We start from the raw sequence: 22,108 nt of genomic DNA, 5'->3' as shown, positions 1-22,108 counted from the left end.
GCGCACTCGACGAGGGTCGTGGCATCCCCAACTGCCCAATTGGTGAGGGGGGTTCCGCTTGAGGACATCTGCAGACCAGCAACATAGAGAACCCTGCATACCTTCATGAGAATTTACTGCATCGACAGAAAGACAGCACAGGAGTCCAGGATCGGACAGGCAGTCCTTTCCCAACCTGTCCTCATAAGGCAGTGGTCTTCAAACCCTTTTGGCATAAGCCCCCACTGAGCAAAATGTGGGCAGGCCGGCTCCCAAAAATGCCAAATGGACAGTAGATCCAAATGGCTATGAACTATCGCGTGCCGTGACCACACCAAACTCCCAGTATAGCCCCTGGGCTCCCCCAGCAGTCCTACCCAGTCCTGGGTTCTCTCCACCCCACCTAAAACCCTGGGCTCTCCCCACCCTACGCCATGGGCTCTCCCCACCTTGCTCCCACCACTATCCAATGGCTCCAGCCCATCCTTCTCGCACCACAGTCCCAGGGCCAGTGGCGGCTGGTGAATTTTTTAAGTGGAGCAATTAAGAGGGGGTTCCGGGGGGTGCTCCCTATGAAATGTTCGAAAATAATGGGTTAAACCGTTGCATTTTACGGCATACGTTTAAAACAAAATGGGTAATAAGCCAAACAGTTTGCAATTGGCGCTGGGGGGCCAAGGGGGCAGCCATGATATTCTTTTACTGGACATATACCATCCCTGTCCCCTCGGCCCCACAGCACCTAACACAATCAAGGTGATTTTGTGTGCATGCAAGGCGCTGGGGGGCCCAAGGTGAAAGCATGGTATATTTGACTAAACATCTATGATAGATGTCCAGTAAAAAAAACACAAAAAAAACATCCTTGTCCCCTGGGCAAGAGCTTCCTGGTTCCTGCACATATGTGCAGGGGCCTGCGTGTGAGTGCTGAAACGCCCCGCTCCAGCCTCCTATGTCTGTATGTGCAAGGAGGCGCAGGCGCTCCCTCTCGCACATACAGACATGCAGTTCCCGAGCCAGCATTTCCAATGACCTATGCAAGGATGGCGAAGCAAAATGCCCCTAGCCTTGCATGGCTAAATGAGCATGTGCGGCTGGGGAACTGAAATGTCAAAGGGAAACAGTGTTTCTCTTTGACAGTTCAGCCAAACCAGGAGTGCTCCCTCCGCTGGAAAAAGCAGCTGAGGGAGAGCTCCTCGGTTCCTCCATAATGGGTGAGAGGTCTAGTGGGTCAACGCCCCCTCACCCATTATGTATGAGCAGCCCATGCCCAGCTTTTTCTTCCCTCCATTTAAAAAAAAGGGTTTTGTATAAATTTCAGGCTGGCGTCTCGTGCCCCCCCCCACCCCACAGGAATGCAGACACGCCCCCCCTGGGCGGGCGCGCCTCACAGTTTGAAGTCCTCTGGCATAAGCTGAGCCTGTTTCTTGTCATCTTCCTTCTCCCTACCTACTGTACCTGTTGTTATTACTGCTTTATAATATATTCAACAGTATGTTAATCTATGACAGATCCAATGGTGGAGAAGGAAAACGTTTCTTACCTGTAAGTGCACTTTTCCAATGTTGGTATCTTTCAACTGGATAACATTTTTTATTCGGATTATATCCATTAACATACATAAATAAAATACATTTTCCAAAACATTAAGAGCATAAATAATCACGATCCATGTAAAAACATCAGAATGCTCTAGACATTCTTTTAAATGCCGAATTTACAAAGTTTAAAACATCATACAAAAAATATTTACTGCTGTGATTCCTAAAAAGGAACTTTGCCTCCCTATACGATCTGATGTTATTTCTTCTAAAATGAGGTTTTGCCATTACCTTGTAAAAAACGTATAAAACAATAGAACGTTTACCATATCCTTTTCTTTGCCCATACTGCAAGGACACCGTTTATCAAACCCAACCAATTCATTCAGGTTTTTAAAAGGAGGACATTCATCTTAGCATCAGTGCTATTCTTCTGCACTCAGGAGACTTAATTTTGCTTCTAAAATCTGTATTAACATTAAAAAGCCCAGAGCCCACACATGATAGTTTATATAGCTCTAATGACTTGAATTCTTTAATTCTCATCATAGTCTTACCCCAATCCACTTCTTCAGCTATTTTTATAAGAACTGGTTTACCTTGCAGTTTGGACATATTTCTTAACACTCCTAACTCCCTAAAGCCCCACCTTTTCATCAGGTCAATCTCGCTTGCGTACCAGCTGAACTTCTACTTTACAGGAGAGGACACCATCTCCATTAGGGTATTACCTACATTTCTATTTACAGACGGTCTAACTGACTCTTCCAAAAGAATTCAAGGGACTTGAGAGCTCACACTATTCTATTCTAGTGGGTTTATATATAGCGCCAGCACGCCCACGGGCCTCAGGGCGCTCACAGAACACAACAGCCAGATAACATAGAGAGACTGAGGAAGTATGTTAGGTTGTTTTTTTTCTTCATTTCCTAGTCTCCTCCCCCATCAAACAGATAGGTTTTCAGGACTTTTGTGCAACTGAAGGGAGTTGCCTAAGTGTCAGCAGTAGGGTGTTCCAAATCCTTGGGGTCCATGAATTGAAGCTGGCATCTCCAAATCTTACCAAAAGAGAACTTGGTTGTGTAAGTAGAGCTTCTTTGTTTGATCGCAGAGTGCCCCGAAAAGGCAGTCTGCTGATCCGTGCGCTGAGATAGGCCGGTGCCTCATCGGGTAGGCATTTATAAATCAGAGTTGATGCTTTAAAGTGAATTCTCTCACGAACAGAGATTCCTGCGTGCGGATGGTAGGTGGTCTCAGCGTTTCATGCCACATACAGCTCTGACTGCACCATTCGGAATGGTCTGGAGTTTATTTATGTTCGCTCGTGAGGTTCCAACCAATAGCCCATTGCAGTAGTCAAGTCTAGTATTGATAGTGGTCGCTGTAATAAGAGCTCTGTTTCCTTCTGACAGGTGCAGGCGTATCTGCCAGAGCAGCTGGGTCACATAAGTGCAAACAGAGCTTAAAAATGACATGTTTTTTTTAAATATAAGTTGGAGTCAAAGAAAACCCCCAAGGTATTTACATGGTTAGAAACAAGTATACTGGAGACTTCAATCAGCAATGCTTTGTATTGTACTTCTAATTTCTTTAACTTCATATCTGTACCTAGAATCAATATCTCAGTTTTGTTGTCGTTTAATGCAAGGGAGATTTCCGTAATCCATTTTTGAATGGCTGCAAAGATATTACGTAATGTAGTTAAGTCTCTGGCATACGTGCTAGATAACTCAGGACAATCTGAGTATCGTCCACATAATTTGCGAACTCGCCACCCAGACCATCCAGGAGGTCAAACAATGGTTTAGAATAGATGTTGTACAATAATGGTGACATGCATGAGCCTTGGGGGACGCCACAACTGAGTTGGACTTGGACTGATTGAAAAGCCTCCCTGGCAACACTTGCCCTTCGTGCTCCCAGGAAAGATTGACCAGTCCACCGCTAGTCCAGGGCATTTTCCCAACTTTGCTAGCCTGTCTGCCATAATATCATGATTCACCAAATCAAAGGCGGCAGACAGGTCGAGCAGCAACAGTATGGCCAACCTGCCCCTATCTATGATTTCTGCCTCACAGGATTTGACATTCACCAGTGCTGTTTCAGTTAAATGAAACCCGATTGGCATTTTGCCAAGATTCTCCTCTGTTCAGTGAAGGTATCGTACTGGATACATGCCACCTTGTCTATGATTTTAAGCAGGTATTGTACATTGGTAATGCGTCTGTAGTTGGCTGGCTCATTTGGATCAAGGTTCTACTTTTTTAACAAAGGGGAAATCCAGGCTTCTTTGATGCATTCAGGGACATATCCTTTGTTGAAGATCGGTTGATGAATGCGCCCACGGATGGACTGAGTGAGGAAAAGTATTCTTTAAAATATATAGGAGGGAACATGAGTTGTGGACACATAACTCACGGCACAGCACATTGATGGGGTTACTAGGTGATAGCCCTGCCACTTTCGTTAAAAACTTATTTTGCAACACCTCTAGAGCTGCGCAAATGGTAAAACCCCAGATCTCAGCACCATATAAAGCTGACATTTGTGTTTTTGCCTTCATCACAAGCATACATGTATCCAATCTTTTACCACCATATTGGTAGTAAAAGTGAAGGAGCCCTTTATAGCTTAACTCAACCTGATTGACAACTTTCTCTAAATGTACACCCCACCTGCCATTATTGCTACCTCCGACTACCGCCTCCAGCTACCTCTAGCTCTTGAATCAACTGTCACAATCTTTTCATTCACATGGCTCACATTTTGGCGCAGAGTTTGAATCCAGGAATCTAAAAGTGGCCTCCAGGGGTGGAGCTAAGTGGGGGGTGCCTTGTTGCTGAGGAGAAAATTACCCCAAACGACTCTGATAGACCACTTAAGTGAATGCAGCTTTTTTATTTTTTTATATTATAAATGCTTTACTAATGTACCAATGACTCCAAGCCTAATGCAGAGGAATATTCACCAGCATGTGAATCGACCAAGAATACACACACATACACCCCTGAGTAATCCTGCTCCCTCTCCCATAAGTTGCTTTTACAGCCCATTCAGGACCTGTTCCATACTTATCTATTTACTGTGTTATTCTGGCGCTCCACCATCATAGATGATATGATATATGATATGATATTTTATTTATATCATGCCTATACACAAGTGTTTGTGTGCGAGCGAGGGGAACAAGAGAGAACAAGACAACAAACCCAAAGATGGTTCTGCTCGAGTTTAAGAGAGGCAGGGAGACTGTTCCAGAAGGAGGCACCAGCCTAAGAGAGACATCTGCCCCCAAATCGTTGCTTGGAAAAACGACTGACCCCCAAGGAGTTGGAGGTGGAGGAGCGGAGTGCTCGAGTAGGAAGATACTTTAGTAGCGAAAGCTGGAGATATTTTGGTCCCAGGCCCCAGTAGGCCTTGTGGACAATTCAACGGGTCTTGAACTTGATCCTTGCAGCCACTGGAGAGATTTCAGTACTGGAGAGATACGATCCCTGGGCTTGAGGCCAAAGACAAGTCACGCAGTTCTGTTCTGGATGAGTTGCAGAGGACGAAGAGTAGAGGCAGGCAGATTTAAAAGGAGGCTATTACAGTAGTCAAGCCTAGAGAGAATGAATCTGAGCTCTAGATAGAGTGCGGTTTTGGGGGAAGGAGAGGAAAGGAAGAATACCTCTGAGGGGGTGCAGTTGGTAGATCGACTTCTTAGAGATGTCGGAAACATGAGGAGAGAAGGAGAGAGAGGAGTCAAAAATAACCCCGAGGTTTTTAGCCTCAGAGGTGGGAGCAGGAGGAGTGGTGCCTGGGTGAGGGCAGTTCACAAAATGAAGCCGAAATGAATTAAGGGGTTAGAGAAATGTGAAAAACAAACAGTTGGAAGATTTTGACAGGACAATTGGCAGAAATGAAACTAGTAACAGTAAGGAATAGGTTTTATTTTGGAAAAACGCGTATGTCACCGTTAGCTCTGCCTTATGTTCATCTTGTAAGATTATTGTTTTACAAGGTATCAGAGTATGTATGCTGGGTACAATGCTACATACATCAAAATTAAAAAAAAATGTAATTAAGAAATAAGCAGAAGGTTTTTTGCATCAAACTTTGTATAATGTTTATATGTCAATTGGAGAGGGGGGGCCTCGGGAGTGGTGCTATGACTATGTCCGGTGTGGGGGGGGTGTGGGTAGGGACGTGCCGATGGAGGAGTGGGTGAAGTGTGGGAATCTATCTATGGGACTGGTCGATTGGAAAGAGTTTTTGCCCCCCACCAAACCTGGGGCTGTTGGTGGTGGGCAAAGATGTGCCTGTGAGGGGATGAGGAGGATGGGGCTGTGACTGGGTTTATGGGAGATTGGGGGAATAGAAGAATGTATTTGTGGTGGTGTTTGGGTGGATGCAGGGTGGTGTTGTGCATGTGCGCTGTGTTGATGGAAGTTGTGGAATATGTGGAAAGTGGGGCTACACCTGTGCGCTGAGCGCATCAGTTGGATACTTGAGCAACACAGTGCCAGAGCACTCTGGCTTGTCATTATTGCTAATCCTCCATGAAATCATTATGACTAATCCAGTCATGTGGCCTTCAATTGCATGCTGTCATTACTTGTACTTGGTCATCAGAGCTGCTAGCCCTGCCTTGTGGTCATTATCACTAACATGCTCCTGGGGTGAATATTGGTAAGCATTGCCTGCTGTCATTATTGCAGATCTCTTGCATCCTGGTTAAGAGCCTGTATCCGAATCCTTGTAGAGGGTCATTCTTGCCCATTAAGTCTCAAGCTGCTATTGCTCTATAATGGGCAGTGATGTAGGTCATTGGCCGTAGCACTGGACTATAATGTGACTGAAATGTAGAATCTGCGTTCTAATTTAAGAATCCTGCTGGAGAAAGCCTACTAAACCGCTATTAAAATGTTGATGCTTGCTCGCTCAGTGACCCCAGACTTGGCCTCAAAGTAAGAACCACTTTACAGTGATCCGTGGTTTGTGGGGGCAGTGTTTGTGTGTGTGTGTGAAGAGCGACCACAGCTCTGGTGCAGTCCAGAGTAAGCAGCCCTAGAGCCACCCTAGAGGCTCCGATGAAGCAGGCTTACTGGGCATTTGTCTTAATGGTGTCGGCATCACTGGTTTTATTTGGCCTTTTTTTAAAGGCATTGCTGCTATGAATAGACTAATATTTGTTGTACGTTACGGTAAATGCCATTGGACTAGCACAAACAATACACAAGCTGTTATACCACATTAGTAATCGGGGTGCAGAGCAGTCCATCGCACAGACATGCATTTGTTTAATCTGCTGCTGAGACAGAACGTTTCTTAAGCCAAAAGCTGCATTGGCTTCGCTTTACCCTAATGTTTTATCGTCAAATAAAATACAGTTAAAAGGTCACCACCGTCTGTTGTCCGCAGTCAGGCTGCACTCGGAGATGGGCGCTGTGTGTTCTTCCCCAAAGTCTTGGATAAGAGTACCTTTCGCAACATCCTTAAAAACAAACATTAAGTAAGCTTTATCAGCAAAGATTTGCAAAGACATACAATCAGCACATAACACTACACCATTGGGAAATATAAGTGTGATGCAGGGTGGTGAGAGGGTATATGAATGTGAGTCTTCACTTATACCTTATACATACAGGTCCCTGTGGGATGCAAGCAAAATCAGGGAATCATATTTTGGGCCTCATCACAGCTTTGGTGGTATCCCAGCGGTAATTTCGCTGGAGTACTGCCAACGCAAATAGCATTAACGCCGGGATACCAGCTGTAATGCTTAACGCAACTCGGTCCGGCGCTATTAACGCCGGATCTCAAGTTGTGGTACGACTGTAATTCCCCATTTTGTTAGGAGTCCACAGGACTTTATGGGGATTTTCTGTGCTATTACCGCCAATGGTAATAGCGGCGGCAGAATAGGGCTGAGAATGGGCAGAAAGCCTGAGATTTACCTCCAGCTAAAAGCTGGAGGTAAATCTCTAGCTTTCCGTCCGAACTTGGGATTGGGCGGAGCGGTAACGCAGCAGTAATATCGTTACCACCACATTTTTGTCGCTCCGCCCAACCCGTGATAAGGCCATTATCTGTCCTTGTTACCATCTCATGGTTCAAAGCTGACTTTGTGGCTGTGCAGTACAAGATGTACATTGCATCTGCCACCAAATGAGAAGAGCAACAACCAGCAACACATTAAAAGAAAAATGAATTAAGTGTTTATCCAACACGTTATAAGTGCTGAAAAGCCTCACTAGTGTAAGGGAAGATTTTCCAAATGAATGTGAAGGGAAGTACTGATTAAATAACTTACCGGTAAACTTCGTTACTGACAGTGCTTCTATTGCTCGTCACAGTGCCTACCAACATCATGACATGACAAGACCCATCCAAAATCCAGGTAATCCCTCCCCAAACCCCAAGGGGGTAAAATACCTCCAGTATTCTGTAATCCCCTGTAGGATCATTGACTGTTCCATAACTGTGAAGGCTAGGATGGGAGTCAGTACTTTGGGGAGGGAGAACAGGGCTTGGATTAATGAATGTTATCAGTAAGTAATCCCAGTCAGACCCTACACGTCCCTCTTCCTTTTCCCATCAATTGCCTATGAGATATATAAATACTTAACAATGGATGGGTCAAGCACAACCACACTCCTACCCTGGCTTGGGCAAAGCGTGCCCTCTTGTAACTTTCAGATCTTGATAGCTATGTCCATGCTAGACTCCTAAACCTCTGCTCCAATCTCCTCCTGATTTCTCTGATCGACCTGCTGATGTCTCCAACAAATTCATCCTCATCCCTCAAACCAACCTCTTCATCCTGACTTAAGGCCCGCTCTTGTCTCTAACTTCCCCTTGTCTCCCTGCAAATGACTTCCTCGCTCTCTAATGCACTCCAATCTCCTGCCCCTAGCTTCTATTCCAAACAGCCACATCACCTGACTGGGCTTCTAAGCTTAAGAACCTGTGTCCCCTCTCATTGGGCTGTGTTTCCTGTGAGAGTGTGAATGGGTCCAGTGCTGTGGTTAGCTGTCCCTAATTGATTCACCTGACTGTACATTCAAGTTTTAGGGCCGGACCAAGCGTTTAATTTAAAAAACTAATATCCTAGATTTAACTTTCACGAAAGGTAGGTGTTCTGCTACACTGGGCACCCAAAAATGTTCTCTGTTTGCCAGTGCCCAAGAGCCTGTGCTCCCACTCTGTGGGAGATTTAACAGATGATGAGCAAAATGAAAGCATTTTTTAAGGTGACATACTTTCCCTGCATGAGGTCCATGTGCTTGTCCTTGAGTGAAATTAATGTGACTTCTGATTCTGAATCAAACACGTAATGAGCCTCATTACGTATTTGGCGATGTTCCAGTGGTAAATCCATCTAAATACCATGAAACGTAATTACCATTACCACCATTTGGTCCCACGAATTTACAGCAGGATTATAGTGTTAGTAGTGTGTTGTAAGTCCCCATTTTCGGTATTTCCGCCAGTGGTAATTCTGCCAATTTTACCAATTTTTGACAGTAAGGTGGTACTAGAATTAGTACCACATTATTGCCAATTCTTCCCGCACTGTCGTAGTCGGAATGAGGCCCAATGTGATTATTGGAGAAAAGTCTGGTTTGCTTCTGATGATTCAGCGGTTGCTGGAAAAAAATCTAATAAGCCCCTGATGTCAGAGGAGAATTGCTAAGCAAAATATTTGATACATCATTGATGTCTGGGAGGGTAATCGCTACTGGTGCCAAAAATATTTAAAATTGTTGCCTACATTGTTTTCTTTGCTCGCAGAGTTCCATTCTCTTAAAGGGATATGTGATGAATCTGATGATGTCATCACTCCAGTTCCTGAGGTAGCCTCTCCTCATGTGGCCAGGGGATGGCAGCCTCTACCTGATACTGACCTTAGGGGCGCTTATATGAGGGAGGACCACATGGGGGAGGCAACCCTCAGGTGGATGACACAGCATCATCGGAGCCAGACACATACCCCCATTCCCTGTTAGGGATGTTCCCTGCCTTCCTCATGCTTAGATAGCAGATTGTAGCACTCTCCCTGAATCCCTACCCAAATCTACTTCAAGTATTTCACAATATCCCCCAAAGAATAGTTTATTAACAACTGAAAAGAGGAAGGGGTGGGAAGCAGTGATGATTAACCCCAATGAAGTTCAACGTCAACTCCCTCAACATCACACAAGAAACAGTACAACTAAGACATGAAAGAGGCAAGGATAATGATGATTACTTCCCACGAGAACCACAGGCATTAGTCTAGTCACTGGAAAAATACAATTGGCCCAACATGGTTTAAAACCATGCTGGGAAAGCAAGCACAGCCTACTCCAGCTCACGGCAGAAGAAGGTACCAGTGGCGGCGCAGGAGTCCAGACAGCTTCAAGGTGCAAAAGGGCAGCCGGGTGGGCCACAGACTTTGGAGAGGCTCACAGAAACAGGAGTAGAACGCAAGGAAGCAAGTTGTGCTTCCTGAAGGCTGCAGGGGTTGGGATGCCGTCCAGAGTACAGACGCCTACCGGAGATGCTGGAAGTAGCAGGGAGAGCAGCAGGAGCTGGAGAAACACCCGACGTAGAGTCGGGAATGCAACGAAGCCATAAGCAGAAAGCCGGAGATGCCGAGGGAAAGGTTTCGGATGCCAAAGCACTGTCGGGCAGTGTAATGAAGACCCTAGACAGTGGAACTGGTCTGGAACCTTCATTACACACTTGGGGAAGGAGAGAAATCAGAGAAAAAAGAAATTGTGTGTTGAACCATGATGAAATGTTTACAGAATATTTGTAAAACAAGCTGAGTGAACGGATGAAAAGTACTGATCCAGATTATTGAAAATAACTGCATACAAGTCCTGGCAGGAGCGTATACCAGCCAAAGTCAAGTGTTGGAAACAAATGCATACAAGTCCTGGCAGGCGAGTATACCAGGCAATGTCCAGAATTTGTGATAACCTGCTGTAGAAAGTAAATCTTTTTTTTTTTAGACTCAAGTGACAACTTTATTCATAAAATGTACATTTATTAACAGTTTTGCAAACTCTTCAAGTACAAAATTCTAACAAATCAATTATTTTCAAGAAAATCATCATGCAAGACGGAAACAAGTCTTTTAGAGTCTAGGTAATTAAATATATAGAAATTATTTGTAGAAATTACAGGCTGTTAGACACAGACCCACTTAAAGAAGAAAAATTATATTATTACAAACAAGGAAGAAAAGCAGCATTTGGTCACCAAAAACGTTGAAGTTGAACCATCTGAGGCACCCCAGTTAGCTGTGTGAAGACCCACTTCTGACAAGGAATCCCAGGCAGGACTCCAGTTAACACGGCATATACTGTCCACACATTCATCTTCTGGGCAGCCATTGCATGGTGACCCTAATTTAAAAGCCCTTTTATTTTGAATTGCATCCTGTGCATAGTTGCATTCTGAGAAAGTCCTAGGGTAGACACTCAGCATTGGACAAGAATGAAGAGCGTGACCAATTTTGTAATTTTCAGTCCAAGCAATCTGTGGTCTAATGGCATTGCGCAGTATATTCTGCACCTCAGCATAATTCCTTATGAATTTCGCGTCAGTAATTTCTGGAATGAAGAAGTCAGTCGACAGGCATAGATGGGCGAGTGCCAGACCCAACAACGGCCAACAAATAAACAGAATTGTCGACATGCTGCGCCTTGAAGAGAGCTGAGGTGTCAAGCGAACGACTGCGTCTGCAAATGGCGTGGTAGTCCAAATGGCAATCTCCACTTTTGGACCGTTGTAGCACACGCGCAACGTTTGTCCGGTACTCTGTAGAAAGTAAATCTTACGGAAGTGCCATGTCCTTGAGATTCTGAACTGTTGGAAATCTGGAAAAGCACCTTTCAGGGGAGTATACCAGGTGGCCTGAGAGTCTAGGACCTGCACCCAATTTGTGATATAATAGAATGCGAAGTCTAAGGAGGACTCATACCTTTAAGATTATAATCTGCTTTAAATTTGAAAAGAAACCTGCGGAAGGGAGCCATTTCCCCGGGAGTGGGTTGCAGTGCCAAAAGGAGAGTCATCCTTTTGGGCCTCAAGGAACTTGATTATTCTCTGCCTGAACTTTTTGGTATTGGTTAAAAAAACATGGGGAAGGGAGCATCCCCTGGAACTGTGAGCATTGTCCATTTGGAACCTTTTGGTTGGATTTATACCTTTGTTTTAGATGTGAACAGTTGCACACTTTGAGAACAAGAGACAATATCATTTGCACCTTAGAGTTATTTTTAGAGTGTGACGGCCAGAATAGGATTTCACAAACAGGATATATTTTTGCTTTGGACATCTTGACAAACGACATACCCATTTGTTTTGGTTGAGGTAGGGAAACTCCTCCTAGATTAGGGAGGTGAGCCATTTTCCAACCCTCTTTTCATTTACAAAAAGTGTATAACCAAACCAATGAGTCCTCTAATGACTTTTGAGAGCAGAGAGAGCATTATATTCCTGATTCCATTCTTTTTCAGATCCCTAAAAAGGGCAATGTCCTTAAATGGCCTCATGTGACAGGTCTTTTCCTTAAAAAAGGGACTATGTGTGCGGAGCATGGGATCCTGCCCATACCACACGCAGGACTGTAATCCAGTGGCTATGGAGCACTCAGCCCCCTTATTCACCCCGCTAGACATCACCAGACTTGACAGTGGACTTCATCCCAGTGAATTTTAGATCAGCCGTGATTTTACAGACATTCCGGCTGTCACCCATCCAGGGACAGCTGTGGGGGCTTCCCTGACAAGTGCAGTCATGCAGCAGAGGCATTCCTCTACAGGTCCCAGGAAAAGCAACATGGCCCTTACACAAATAAACATAACTATTCATTATAGGTAGAGAGACAGATCAGCACAAAACCAAAAAAATAAAGGAAAAAGGCATTTGCTGTCTAGAGGAGGGCCTTTTCTATAACTGGAGAGATCATATTGCCAGACTTTGCTCGTTCCAGAGTCAGCATTTGGTGCATAGTAGCAAATGATATCTGTAGTGACTAAATGTATGAGTTAAACTAGCTGGTTCCTCTGACTCAGTGGTTCGGGTTTTAAATACCTACATATTCTCACAAAGTCAAGTGGGCTCCAAAAAGGATACAACTCAATGATTTCATTCACAAGGTTTACCTGGGACTATAAGCAATGTTTGGCAATTCAAGCCAGGTAGAATTAAGTATTCTCTATTTAAATAGGGGTTTCAAACTTTTCTTTTGGGTCTCTACCCAGTATCACACACATTCATTTGTATTAATTTGCTCCATTGAATGATGTCTTGTTGGGTGTAGCTCTTCCCAAGCAGCCACTGGGCAGATAGTATTACCAAGATGTCACAGATACTTTTGTCGTGGCTCTAGATATTTTTGACGTAGGGTCCACATGTTTTCCAAAGGTGAAATAGGCTCAGAAGGCGCCTAGGTGCCTGACTGGGGTTTGGTTCACCTTCCTCCCTTAGTGTCCTGAACCTTGAATCTCCCAACCCCGTCCTGCTCTCCTCCTTGCTGACCCGATGCTCACTCATGCCTTGAGGTCTGGCACTAAACCTCTTCACTAGTCCTCAAGCGGGCTGTTGTCTAACCTCATTCCTCCTCCCACTTCTCCCCAGCAACACACTGGCGTTTTCCCACTCTCTGCTGCCACTTTCGCAGCACCTTCGAGGGACTTGAATCTGTCACCCTCTCTTACTTCCAGTTTCTCCTCGTCTCTTCTCCAACTGCCTCTCTGTACTCGTTTAAACATCTCCACCTTCCTTCCTTCCGGTGGTTCTGAAATTCCCCCCTTCGTCAGCTCCTCAAGCCACCTTTTGATTCCTTCCCACTTCTTGGTTCTTTAACTCCTACACCATCTCTTGTTGTCTCCCCTCCTCCAGAATCTCCAACTCCTACTGTATTGCCACTCACTGTGCCACTTCTCCAAACTCCCACATTACTCTGTTCCCGAAGTGAGCTTTTATAATGGCTCAGTCCCTCCCCCATTGCCAAGCTTTTGGTAAATACTTGCAGCTGTATGAAAAACATCCCTATTCATTGACTGGGTGCATCAACAGGGCTTACTGCTTCCAGGCGTATTTACTCTGACTTTACTAGCCAGGATTCAAAACTGAGGGGTGCTGAGAGCTATGTGTCCCCTGCTTGTAGCTTAGGAGAGCCTGGTTAGCTTGGCACCAATAGCTACTAGGAGCTGCCTTTGGCTCCCCATGCCAACTGATGCAGACCAAACACATCTATGTGAATTTACCTCTGCGCATTTGGGGCAATCTATAAATAAAATCAGCACTCATCTATACAACATTTAAAGCATAAGGGGTCATAAATAATGGACACCATTATATGTTTACATCTTATGTCGAAGTTAGATTTGGATCTACTAGCTCCTTGTCCCGCTGAGGTTGCTTCTGGTCACTGGTCAATGCTGGATACCCAGGAGGTGCTTTAATCCAATCTTAATTTCAATGCCAGCTAGCATTTCTCTAAATGCAGACTGAGCCTCTAAAATGCCTGTCTGCCATCTTGGATCTCATCAAATCACCCATGTGGGATTGGATGCTCAGGCCAAGCTCCACAAGAAGAGCTTGCTAGATTCATGGCTGCTCCATGTGTTGTGGGTTAGGTTATACAATTCTGATTAGCTGATATGTCATTAAATAATGACTCCAAAGCCAGCTTCACGTCTGTATTCCTTTTTGTTTTTTTTTAAAGATTTTTATTTTGAAAACAAATAAACAATCCAAACCAAACTTGCAGCATTATTTACAACAGACTCGTGAACATCAATTAACACTCATTACTGCTCCCCAAATCCCCCCCCATCAAGAGCTTATTTACGTTTCTCGTTCTGTATCCGCTGCGTGTGGCTGGGTATCGCTTCCTTCCGAAGCTGCAGAATCCACTACTGTGCCAAACAGTCCTGTTATTAACATTCTCCAAGCCATCAGGTTACCCACTTCTTCTTCCCCGCATTTGTTACATGCCTCCTGCCACACCACCGTTTCAGCCTCCGCCCATTTTTGCAAGTCCCGCCACCATACCTCTACCCGTGGCTTGTGGCATTGCTTCCAGCCCATGGCAATCCTTCTTTTAGCAAGCACATATGCCAGGTCCCTCAGTTTCCCAAGATGTTTAGTATTCCGTGGTCTGGGAAACCCTCCCAGCAGGCAGGCCCAGGCCGTATCTATGTTGAGCGTGACCCCTTTATCCGCTAGTTTCCGTGCCACTTCCCCCCAAAAAGCTTCAATCACTGGGCAAGACCAGAACATGTGTGTCATATCAGCATCTTCTTCATCGCATTTTGGGCATGCTTGTCTTCCTGCGTTTGCAAACTTAGATATTCTCTTCGGGGTCATATAGGCTCTATGCGTTATGTATAACTGTATCTGCTGCAATCTGGCGTTTCTGGACACCTTCTTGTGGTATCCTATAGCACGTTCCCACATTCCATCGGTCATCTGTGCCCCCACCTCCGCTTCCCAGTCCAGCCTCAAATGAGTCAAATCCTTCCCCACCAGGGTCATCACCATCTCATACATTCTAGAGATCTCGTGCCCTCCTTCTGATATGTCATATATTGTTCCCATTAGGACGTCTGGCTCTTCCGCCAGTACAGTCTCTGGCCAGGTTTTGCGAATAGTCTGCACTAGCCTAAGATACGTGACATATTGGCCTCCATGCAAACCTGTCTCTTCTCCCAGTTCTTCGAAATCTTTAATAATCCCTTCTTGCCATATGTCTCCCAATGTGACCAGCCCAACCGATTCCCAATAGGTCCTGATTATCATCCTGAGTTGGTTGTCTCCCCCAGCTAAGGCGACTAGTGGCACCTGTGGGGAACACGGGCACGGGTTCTCCATCAGTTGGCATACTCTGTGCCACATCTTCCACCCAAGTAACAGCATACCCGGGCGTTCTTTCATTTCGAGTCTAGGCATCCAGATAATCTCCTTTAGGTAAAACGGGGTGCAGTCCTGCCCAAACAGCCTAGATTCAGGAGTTTCTTCATCAGAGAGCCATTTGGTTACATATTGCAACTGACTAGCTACATAATAGGCCTCAAAATTCGGCAGCTTAATGCCCCCTCTATCATGGAAGTTCTGTAGCTTCCATAGCGCCACTCTATTGCGAGTGCCGTGCCATAGGAAGTCCCTGCACATGCTGTTCAGTTTGACAAAAAACTTTTTGGGTATCAAGTATGGTATATTACTGAATAAATGTAACAGCCTGGGCAGGACCACCATTTTGAGCATCGCCCCCCGTCCCATCATCGCCAGCGGCAGCTTCTCCCAAAACTTCATATTTGTTCGGATTTTTTTCACAGCCACCTCGGTATTATGCAAGTGTTCCCCCTCCACCGTATGATACACATCTATTCCGAGGTAGCGGAAGGAATCAGCCGCCCAAGGTACGGACAACACTGGCAACCGTTCCAGAGGGGCTCCTATGTAGCTCCCCAATGGGAACATGCTCGATTTTTGGGGGTTTACCGCTATGCCGGACAGTTCTGCATACTTTTCCATGACCTCTAGAATATACTGAAGATTTTCTTCCGGATATTTCAAATACAGTAGTAAATCGTCAGCATACAAGGATATTAGGTGTTTCTCTTCCCCTGCCTTAATACCGACCATGTCATATTGTTGTCTGAGGTACACTGCCAGGTGCTCCAGGGCTAGAATGTATAACATCGGGGACCAGGGGCACCCTTGTCTGGTGCCTCTACTGAGTTGCCACCTCTCAGATATCACCGATCCTATGCGTACTCTGGCCAGTGGTTCAGTATATAATAATTTTGCCCACGTAACATAAGCCGGCCCCATCCCGTATTGTTCCAAGGCCGCCAGCAACCATGGCCACCTCACTGAATCAAAAGCTTTGACTGCATCTAGTGACACCACCGCCATTTCCCCATCGCTCCTGTTTCCCTCTTCAATCACCCGGTGGAGTCGCCTGTGGTTGTGGGTTATATTTCTGTTGGGGACATAACCTGTCTGATCCGGGTGTATCAGTTTGCTAATAACCCTTCACAGCCTATTGGCCAGGACCGCCGTCAAGATCTTGCTATCCTGGTTCAACATTGACAACGGCCTATAGGAGCCGCAGCTATGCCCTGGCTTGTTGGGCACAATTAGTGCTTCTCTGAGCGATTCCGGTAGCCGACCCTTCTCAAAAGACTCATTGAGCATCTCTAGCATAGGGGGGAGTACTTCCACTTTATATATTTTGTAAAACTCGCCAGGGAATCCGTCTGCGCCCGGGGTCTTGCAGGTGGGCAGCTGTTTCACCACCTCCTCTAATTCCTCTAAGGTAATCGGTGTGTCCAGCTCCTCCCTTTCTTCATCACTAATCTTAGGTAATTCCATGTCTTTTAGTGTTTCTCTAATCTCTTCCCGATTGTCCCCTCCTCTGTCCTCATATAATGTTCTATAATAGTCCAAGAATGCCTCGTTGACTCCTTCCTGGGTATCAACCACCTCCCCGTCTTCTCTAGTTATTGTCCTAATCGGGGGCCTGGGGGTTTCGCTCTTATATAACCACGCCAACAAGCGGCCAGTTTTATCCCCACCTGCATGTTGCCTCTCGACATACTTCTTGTAGTTAAGGTTGCAGAGCCTTTCCCAAAGCTCTGCGCACCTTTGCTGCAACTCGAGTACAAGTTCTGCGTCTCCTCCCGCCCTGTTGCTTTCGCGCTCCAGTTTCTCTTCCGCTTCCTCTAGTTCTGTTAGGACCCCACCCTTTAGGCCTTTTGACTTAGCAATAGCAGCACCCCGCAATACCACCTTAAAGGCTTCCCAGAGCGTGCACGCTGAATCTACGCTGCCTGTGTTTACCTCAAAGTACTGTGAGATAGCATCCCTGATATCTTCCCTGAAGACTGGGTCTCAGAGCGCCTCTGCCCGGAGGCGCCATGTCGGTATCCGCACCCTGGGGCGGCAGTGCTGCCAGGTCAGCACCAGAGGCGAGTGGTCCGACAGGACCCTCGCTCTATATTCTATTTGGGTGGTCTCTATCACCACATCTGGCGTGGTAAAAAAGTAATCCAGCCTCGTGTGCAGGTGCTGCGGAGCTGAGTAGTGCGAGTACTGTGTTTCATTAGGGTGTTTCAGTCTCCAAACATCTGCCAGCCCAAAGTCATCTAGTAATGTCTGCAATACCCTGGCCGCTGGGGTGGGCCTATCAATCTTCCCATCAGATCTGTCTGCCTTTGGGTTGAGCACGCAGTTGAAATCCCCTCGCCAGATAACCGCTCCTCCCATACACGCGCCCAGATGAGTACATAGGGTTCTAAAATACGTCGCAGTGTTTTGGTTGGGGGCATACGTATTTATAATGCACACCTCTCTATTCTCTACCAAAGCCTTTAATATGACCAACCTCCCCTCCGTGTCCACCACCTCTTGTGTAAGTTGGAGCGGAACGTGCGGTGCCACCCAGACCAGCACTCCCCTAGCGTAGGCAGAGTACGGAGAGCCTACTACAGTACCTCTCCACTTCTTCCCCACCAGTTCCAATTTTTGCTGGGTCAAATGTGTTTCCTGCAACAATGCAATATCAATCTTCTGTCTTTTTAAGTACATCATGACTTTGTTTCTTTTTAAGTAGCTGTTAAGTCCCCTGACATTCCATGTTACGATCTTAAGGTCTCCCATGGCTCATGAGTGTCTTCTTGCCCTCCATGTAGCGACTCCCCTTTGCCCACGTGATACAGATACAGCTCTCCATGTTTGCTTGTAGCTTCTCGTACCAGCTCAAACTCCCCATAACTATTTACACGGCAAATCCCCAACTTCCCTCCCCTCCCCCACCCGTCCCTTCCCCAACACCACACATCCCAAATGTGCCCAGCTCCATTCTCGGAACTCAGGCACCCCCACATCTAGCCCTGCAAGCACCAAACAATGCACAGAGCTCAGTAGGGTGAAGTCGCCCTAATGGCCACTTAACTAAAATTGTTGTGGGGTAGAGAGTACCGCTCTGTAAGGCTCCCGTTAATTCAACATTAACTACAGTGCTTATAACATTTAGTGCAATAGTCTGACATTCTCTACTGAAGGCTGCGCAAGCGACTATATTCAAGTCCCACGTGCCGTGCCATCTTGTGGCACCTTCTTCGTGCATTACTTATCTCTCCCGTGCTCTTTCTCCGTCCGAACTTCTGACTCCTGGGGACATCCTTGCGCATCGAGCCATCCCATGGCATCCTCCGGGGTCTCAAAAAACAAAGTTTTGTGTTTATGAATGACTTTCAATTTTGCCGGATACAGTAACATATATTTGTGGCCCGGCTCTCTCAATCTCCGCTTTACCGTCCCAAAGTTCATGCGGCTACGCTGCACAGACAGGGTATAGACCGGGTAGGCCGTGATGTTTGCCGCTCCTCGTGTGATCGTTCCTCCCTTACGAAAGTGTTCCAATATCCTCTCCCGCTCTCGGTAGTTAAGAATTTTGGCCATCACCGGCCTAGGCGGGTTCCCCGGCGGCGGCCTCCTTGTTAGAGCACTATGTGCCCTTTCCACTGCAAATCCTTGGAATAGGGCTCCTCCGGGTATCTCTTGCAGTAGCATGGATTCAATGAATTCCGTGGGATCGTGGCCCTCCAATCCCTCCGGCAGGCCCACGATACGGATGTTGTTTCGTCGGGCTCGTCCTTCCGCCTCCTCCGCTCTGCTCTCCAAGTTGCCCACTCTTTGTATCAGGGCATGCAATTCGGCCTTATGGGAGGCGCAATCCGCAGTATTCGGGCTAACTTCCTTCTCAAGGGACTCCGTGTGCTCCGCCAAGGCCCTGACATCCGGAGTAGATTAACGTCCTCCTGCACCTCTCCGACCTTGAGGTCCAGTGCCGTTTTCAGCTCAGTGACGGCTAGTTCGAGTTTAGATTCCCAGGCCGCCCTTAGGTCCGCAATCGCAGCTAGGACTTCTTGGTTAGCGCCCGAAGTCGTCATGCCGCTTGCAGGCGGCTTGTCCCTGCTCTTGGTATTGTCTTGACCCGGGGACGTCTTAGCGAAGTCGTCTAAGGTGGGCTGTTTCGCCTTCGGCCTCACCGTTCTATTCAACATGACACAGAGGACCTGTATTTTGCACAAATAACAAATGAGCACTCAGTACGCCCCTTTCGCTAGGTCACCGTGCGGCCTGCTTCTTCCTTTCTTCCGGACATTGGTCGGCCATTTTGTGTCGTCTTTCGTCTCCGGCGCTCCTTATCTTTTCCGCACCGATCTCTGCCGCCGTTCTTCCTGCACCATCCAGAAGTTCACCACGCGTGGCCCAATCATTCACACACCGACATGTGTATTTTCAGCGGTCGTCGGCCCATCATTACGCACTTTTTTGCCCGGATCATTACAGGATCTCGGGAGCTCCTCCAGATCAGGTCCTCCTACATGGCCCTCGTAGCCACACCCCCCACGTCTGTATTCCTTTATTCTCCTTTCATAACTGCCATACCATTTTAGTTCCCGCTCCTTCCCTCCGCCCCCGTTCCAATCCCTCCCTGAGGTCCCCTTTCACGTTCACCCCGGTTGCATTCTACATTCTACTCAGCCATAACACCATGGTTCTCTTCTTAGCCAGCATGGGAGTGGAAAGCTTGTCTCAGCTGGATTCTTCCTTGGTAGGATTGACCTGGAGATCAAAACAGGCCAAATACTGTGGGTCCTGATTTAACAGGCCTCTGGGTTTCAACATAATATTCGGACTCTGATTTGTTAAAGGGACGATAGTGCAGGTCCTTTGCCCCAAGCCACCAGTGGTGTGGGGACAATGTCACTTAGCAGGTATTGGGATCCAACCCCTTGAGTCGCCCCACAATCACCTTATGTGCTCTGGCAATAACATGTATCTGAATACATGTCTGAGAATGGTGCACCCATGTTATGTGGACAGGGAATGCATGTGCAGGCTCCTCGACCCCTGCTGAATGACAAGAAGACATCTTGCATAGATATATCACCCATGTATTAGCGATACTGTAAATACGGGACACAATTGTAGCTATATTTGTTGATGAGATGTCTGTTTCTGGTGATAAAAAAGAATATGTACAAATGTTGCTCTCAAACACAGTTCGTCATTACTGAAAATCAATCCACTCAAATAAATATCTAATATCAACTGTGCATGTTACCAGAAAGAGTGGAATTATGTTGGAACTAAGCCACAACTTGGGATGTGTTGGAGTTGGTGGGCTCATCTGCCCTGCTGTCTATAAGAGAACCTTGTAGCTTCTTAACGGACCCCTATCGTACATGTTCAAAGCAATAGGTTATTAAAGCCCAGGAGTGATATTTTGACAGGAGCCAGTTGTTGCATAGGCAACCTGGCCTGTGGAAGGGGTGTTCACTGAAAGACGCCTGGTACCTGTGGTGGTGTGAATGGCAGACTTTGAAGGAAGCAGTTTTGCCAAATTGCAAACATGGATAATCTGTGGCCAAACTCACAATGTATGTGTGGAAAATTGTAAAAGTGTGTTTTAAACCAAAGATAATGAAGACAATGAAGATAAAAGAACTCTCAGTTTAACCCCCATCCCAGAATCAATATCTCAACTGCCAGAACTTGACATCTCCCCCAGAAACAGTAAGTGGATTTTCAATTTCAACTCCAAAAGGCATTGAGAAGGACTCAAGTTATCACTGGCTCAGGAACTGCTCCAGGAACAGGGATCGTTGTCCTGTGGGCTGCCAATTGTTCTGCTTTGACTGGGATTTGTAGATCTCTTCACCTTGAAGGGAAAGATGAAATCCAACCCTCAAGTTGGTCCAAAGGCAAACGCCACGGTAGCTTCTGTGGCAGAAAACCAGTTAGGGAGCCTAGGAACATATGTTGTCCCTCTCCTGAAACCTATCCATGCCTCAGGGAAAGAAAGTAGGCTGGGAAAAATCCCTGCTATAACTCAAGCAGAAACGGCATTACTAGATGCAGCACCACAGGAATATTCTTGCCAACTTTAGGACCATAACTCTTCTCCCCTTATGCCTCCTTACTTTCATGAGAAGTTCCTCCATCCTCCAGGCATTCTGAAGCCACTATCCTGACATGAGTGCATCACTCAATGTTCGATTATCATACATTCTATTTGTGTTTCTTATAATCCTCTGCTTATCACTCTTTTTTTTATCTCATCCATAAAACATACAATATGCCAAGATAATGTTAACAACATTTTCCTCAGTAGCTCCTGGGTCATATGAATAACTCCTAGTCAGAGGAAAATCCCTAATTTTAGAGAGCTACTTTTAGCTCCTGCTCCATGAATCCCAGTGTCGACCCCCTTGAAAGAGTGCATTTATTAGTTCTGATCCAGCTGGAACCTTGAACTGACAACCACCTGTTCCTAATCCATACAATAAACAGGTATAATTATAGCAAGAAGTTCTGCCACTGGAAATCTGAATACCAAAACTGGCCAGTTCAACATACTACACACTGATCCCCCCTGCCTTTGCCCCATTTCTGTTACTTCCCAGGTGGACAACTGCAAGGCAAGCAACATCACTGCACAGCTAATTCTTCTTCATCCGTGTGCACCTACTATATTCTGTCAATGGTAAAAATCTATCTTGTCTAGTGGACACTGGAGATTCTCA

General features: G+C 46.2%; 1 protein-coding gene across 2 annotated transcripts in view; it reads right to left on the bottom strand.

Annotated features, from left to right (window-relative positions):
- The window catches only part of WDR88 (WD repeat domain 88), a 441,299-nt gene that overhangs the window by 348,214 nt on the left and 70,977 nt on the right, over positions 1 to 22,108 (bottom strand). For both annotated transcript variants that reach the window (XM_069634103.1, XM_069634110.1), the window contains exon 3: positions 6,908 to 6,996. In XM_069634103.1, coding sequence (XP_069490204.1) covers positions 6,908 to 6,996 — 89 coding nt within the window. The remainder of the gene's footprint in view (positions 1 to 6,907; positions 6,997 to 22,108) is intronic.

The sequence above is a fragment of the Ambystoma mexicanum genome, chromosome 1q, assembly GCF_040938575.1.
Source record: "Ambystoma mexicanum isolate Mex_15411 chromosome 1q, UKY_AmexF1_1, whole genome shotgun sequence".
Lineage (NCBI taxonomy): Eukaryota > Metazoa > Chordata > Amphibia > Caudata > Ambystomatidae > Ambystoma > Ambystoma mexicanum.
This window is presented reverse-complemented; position numbering and strand designations above follow the sequence as displayed.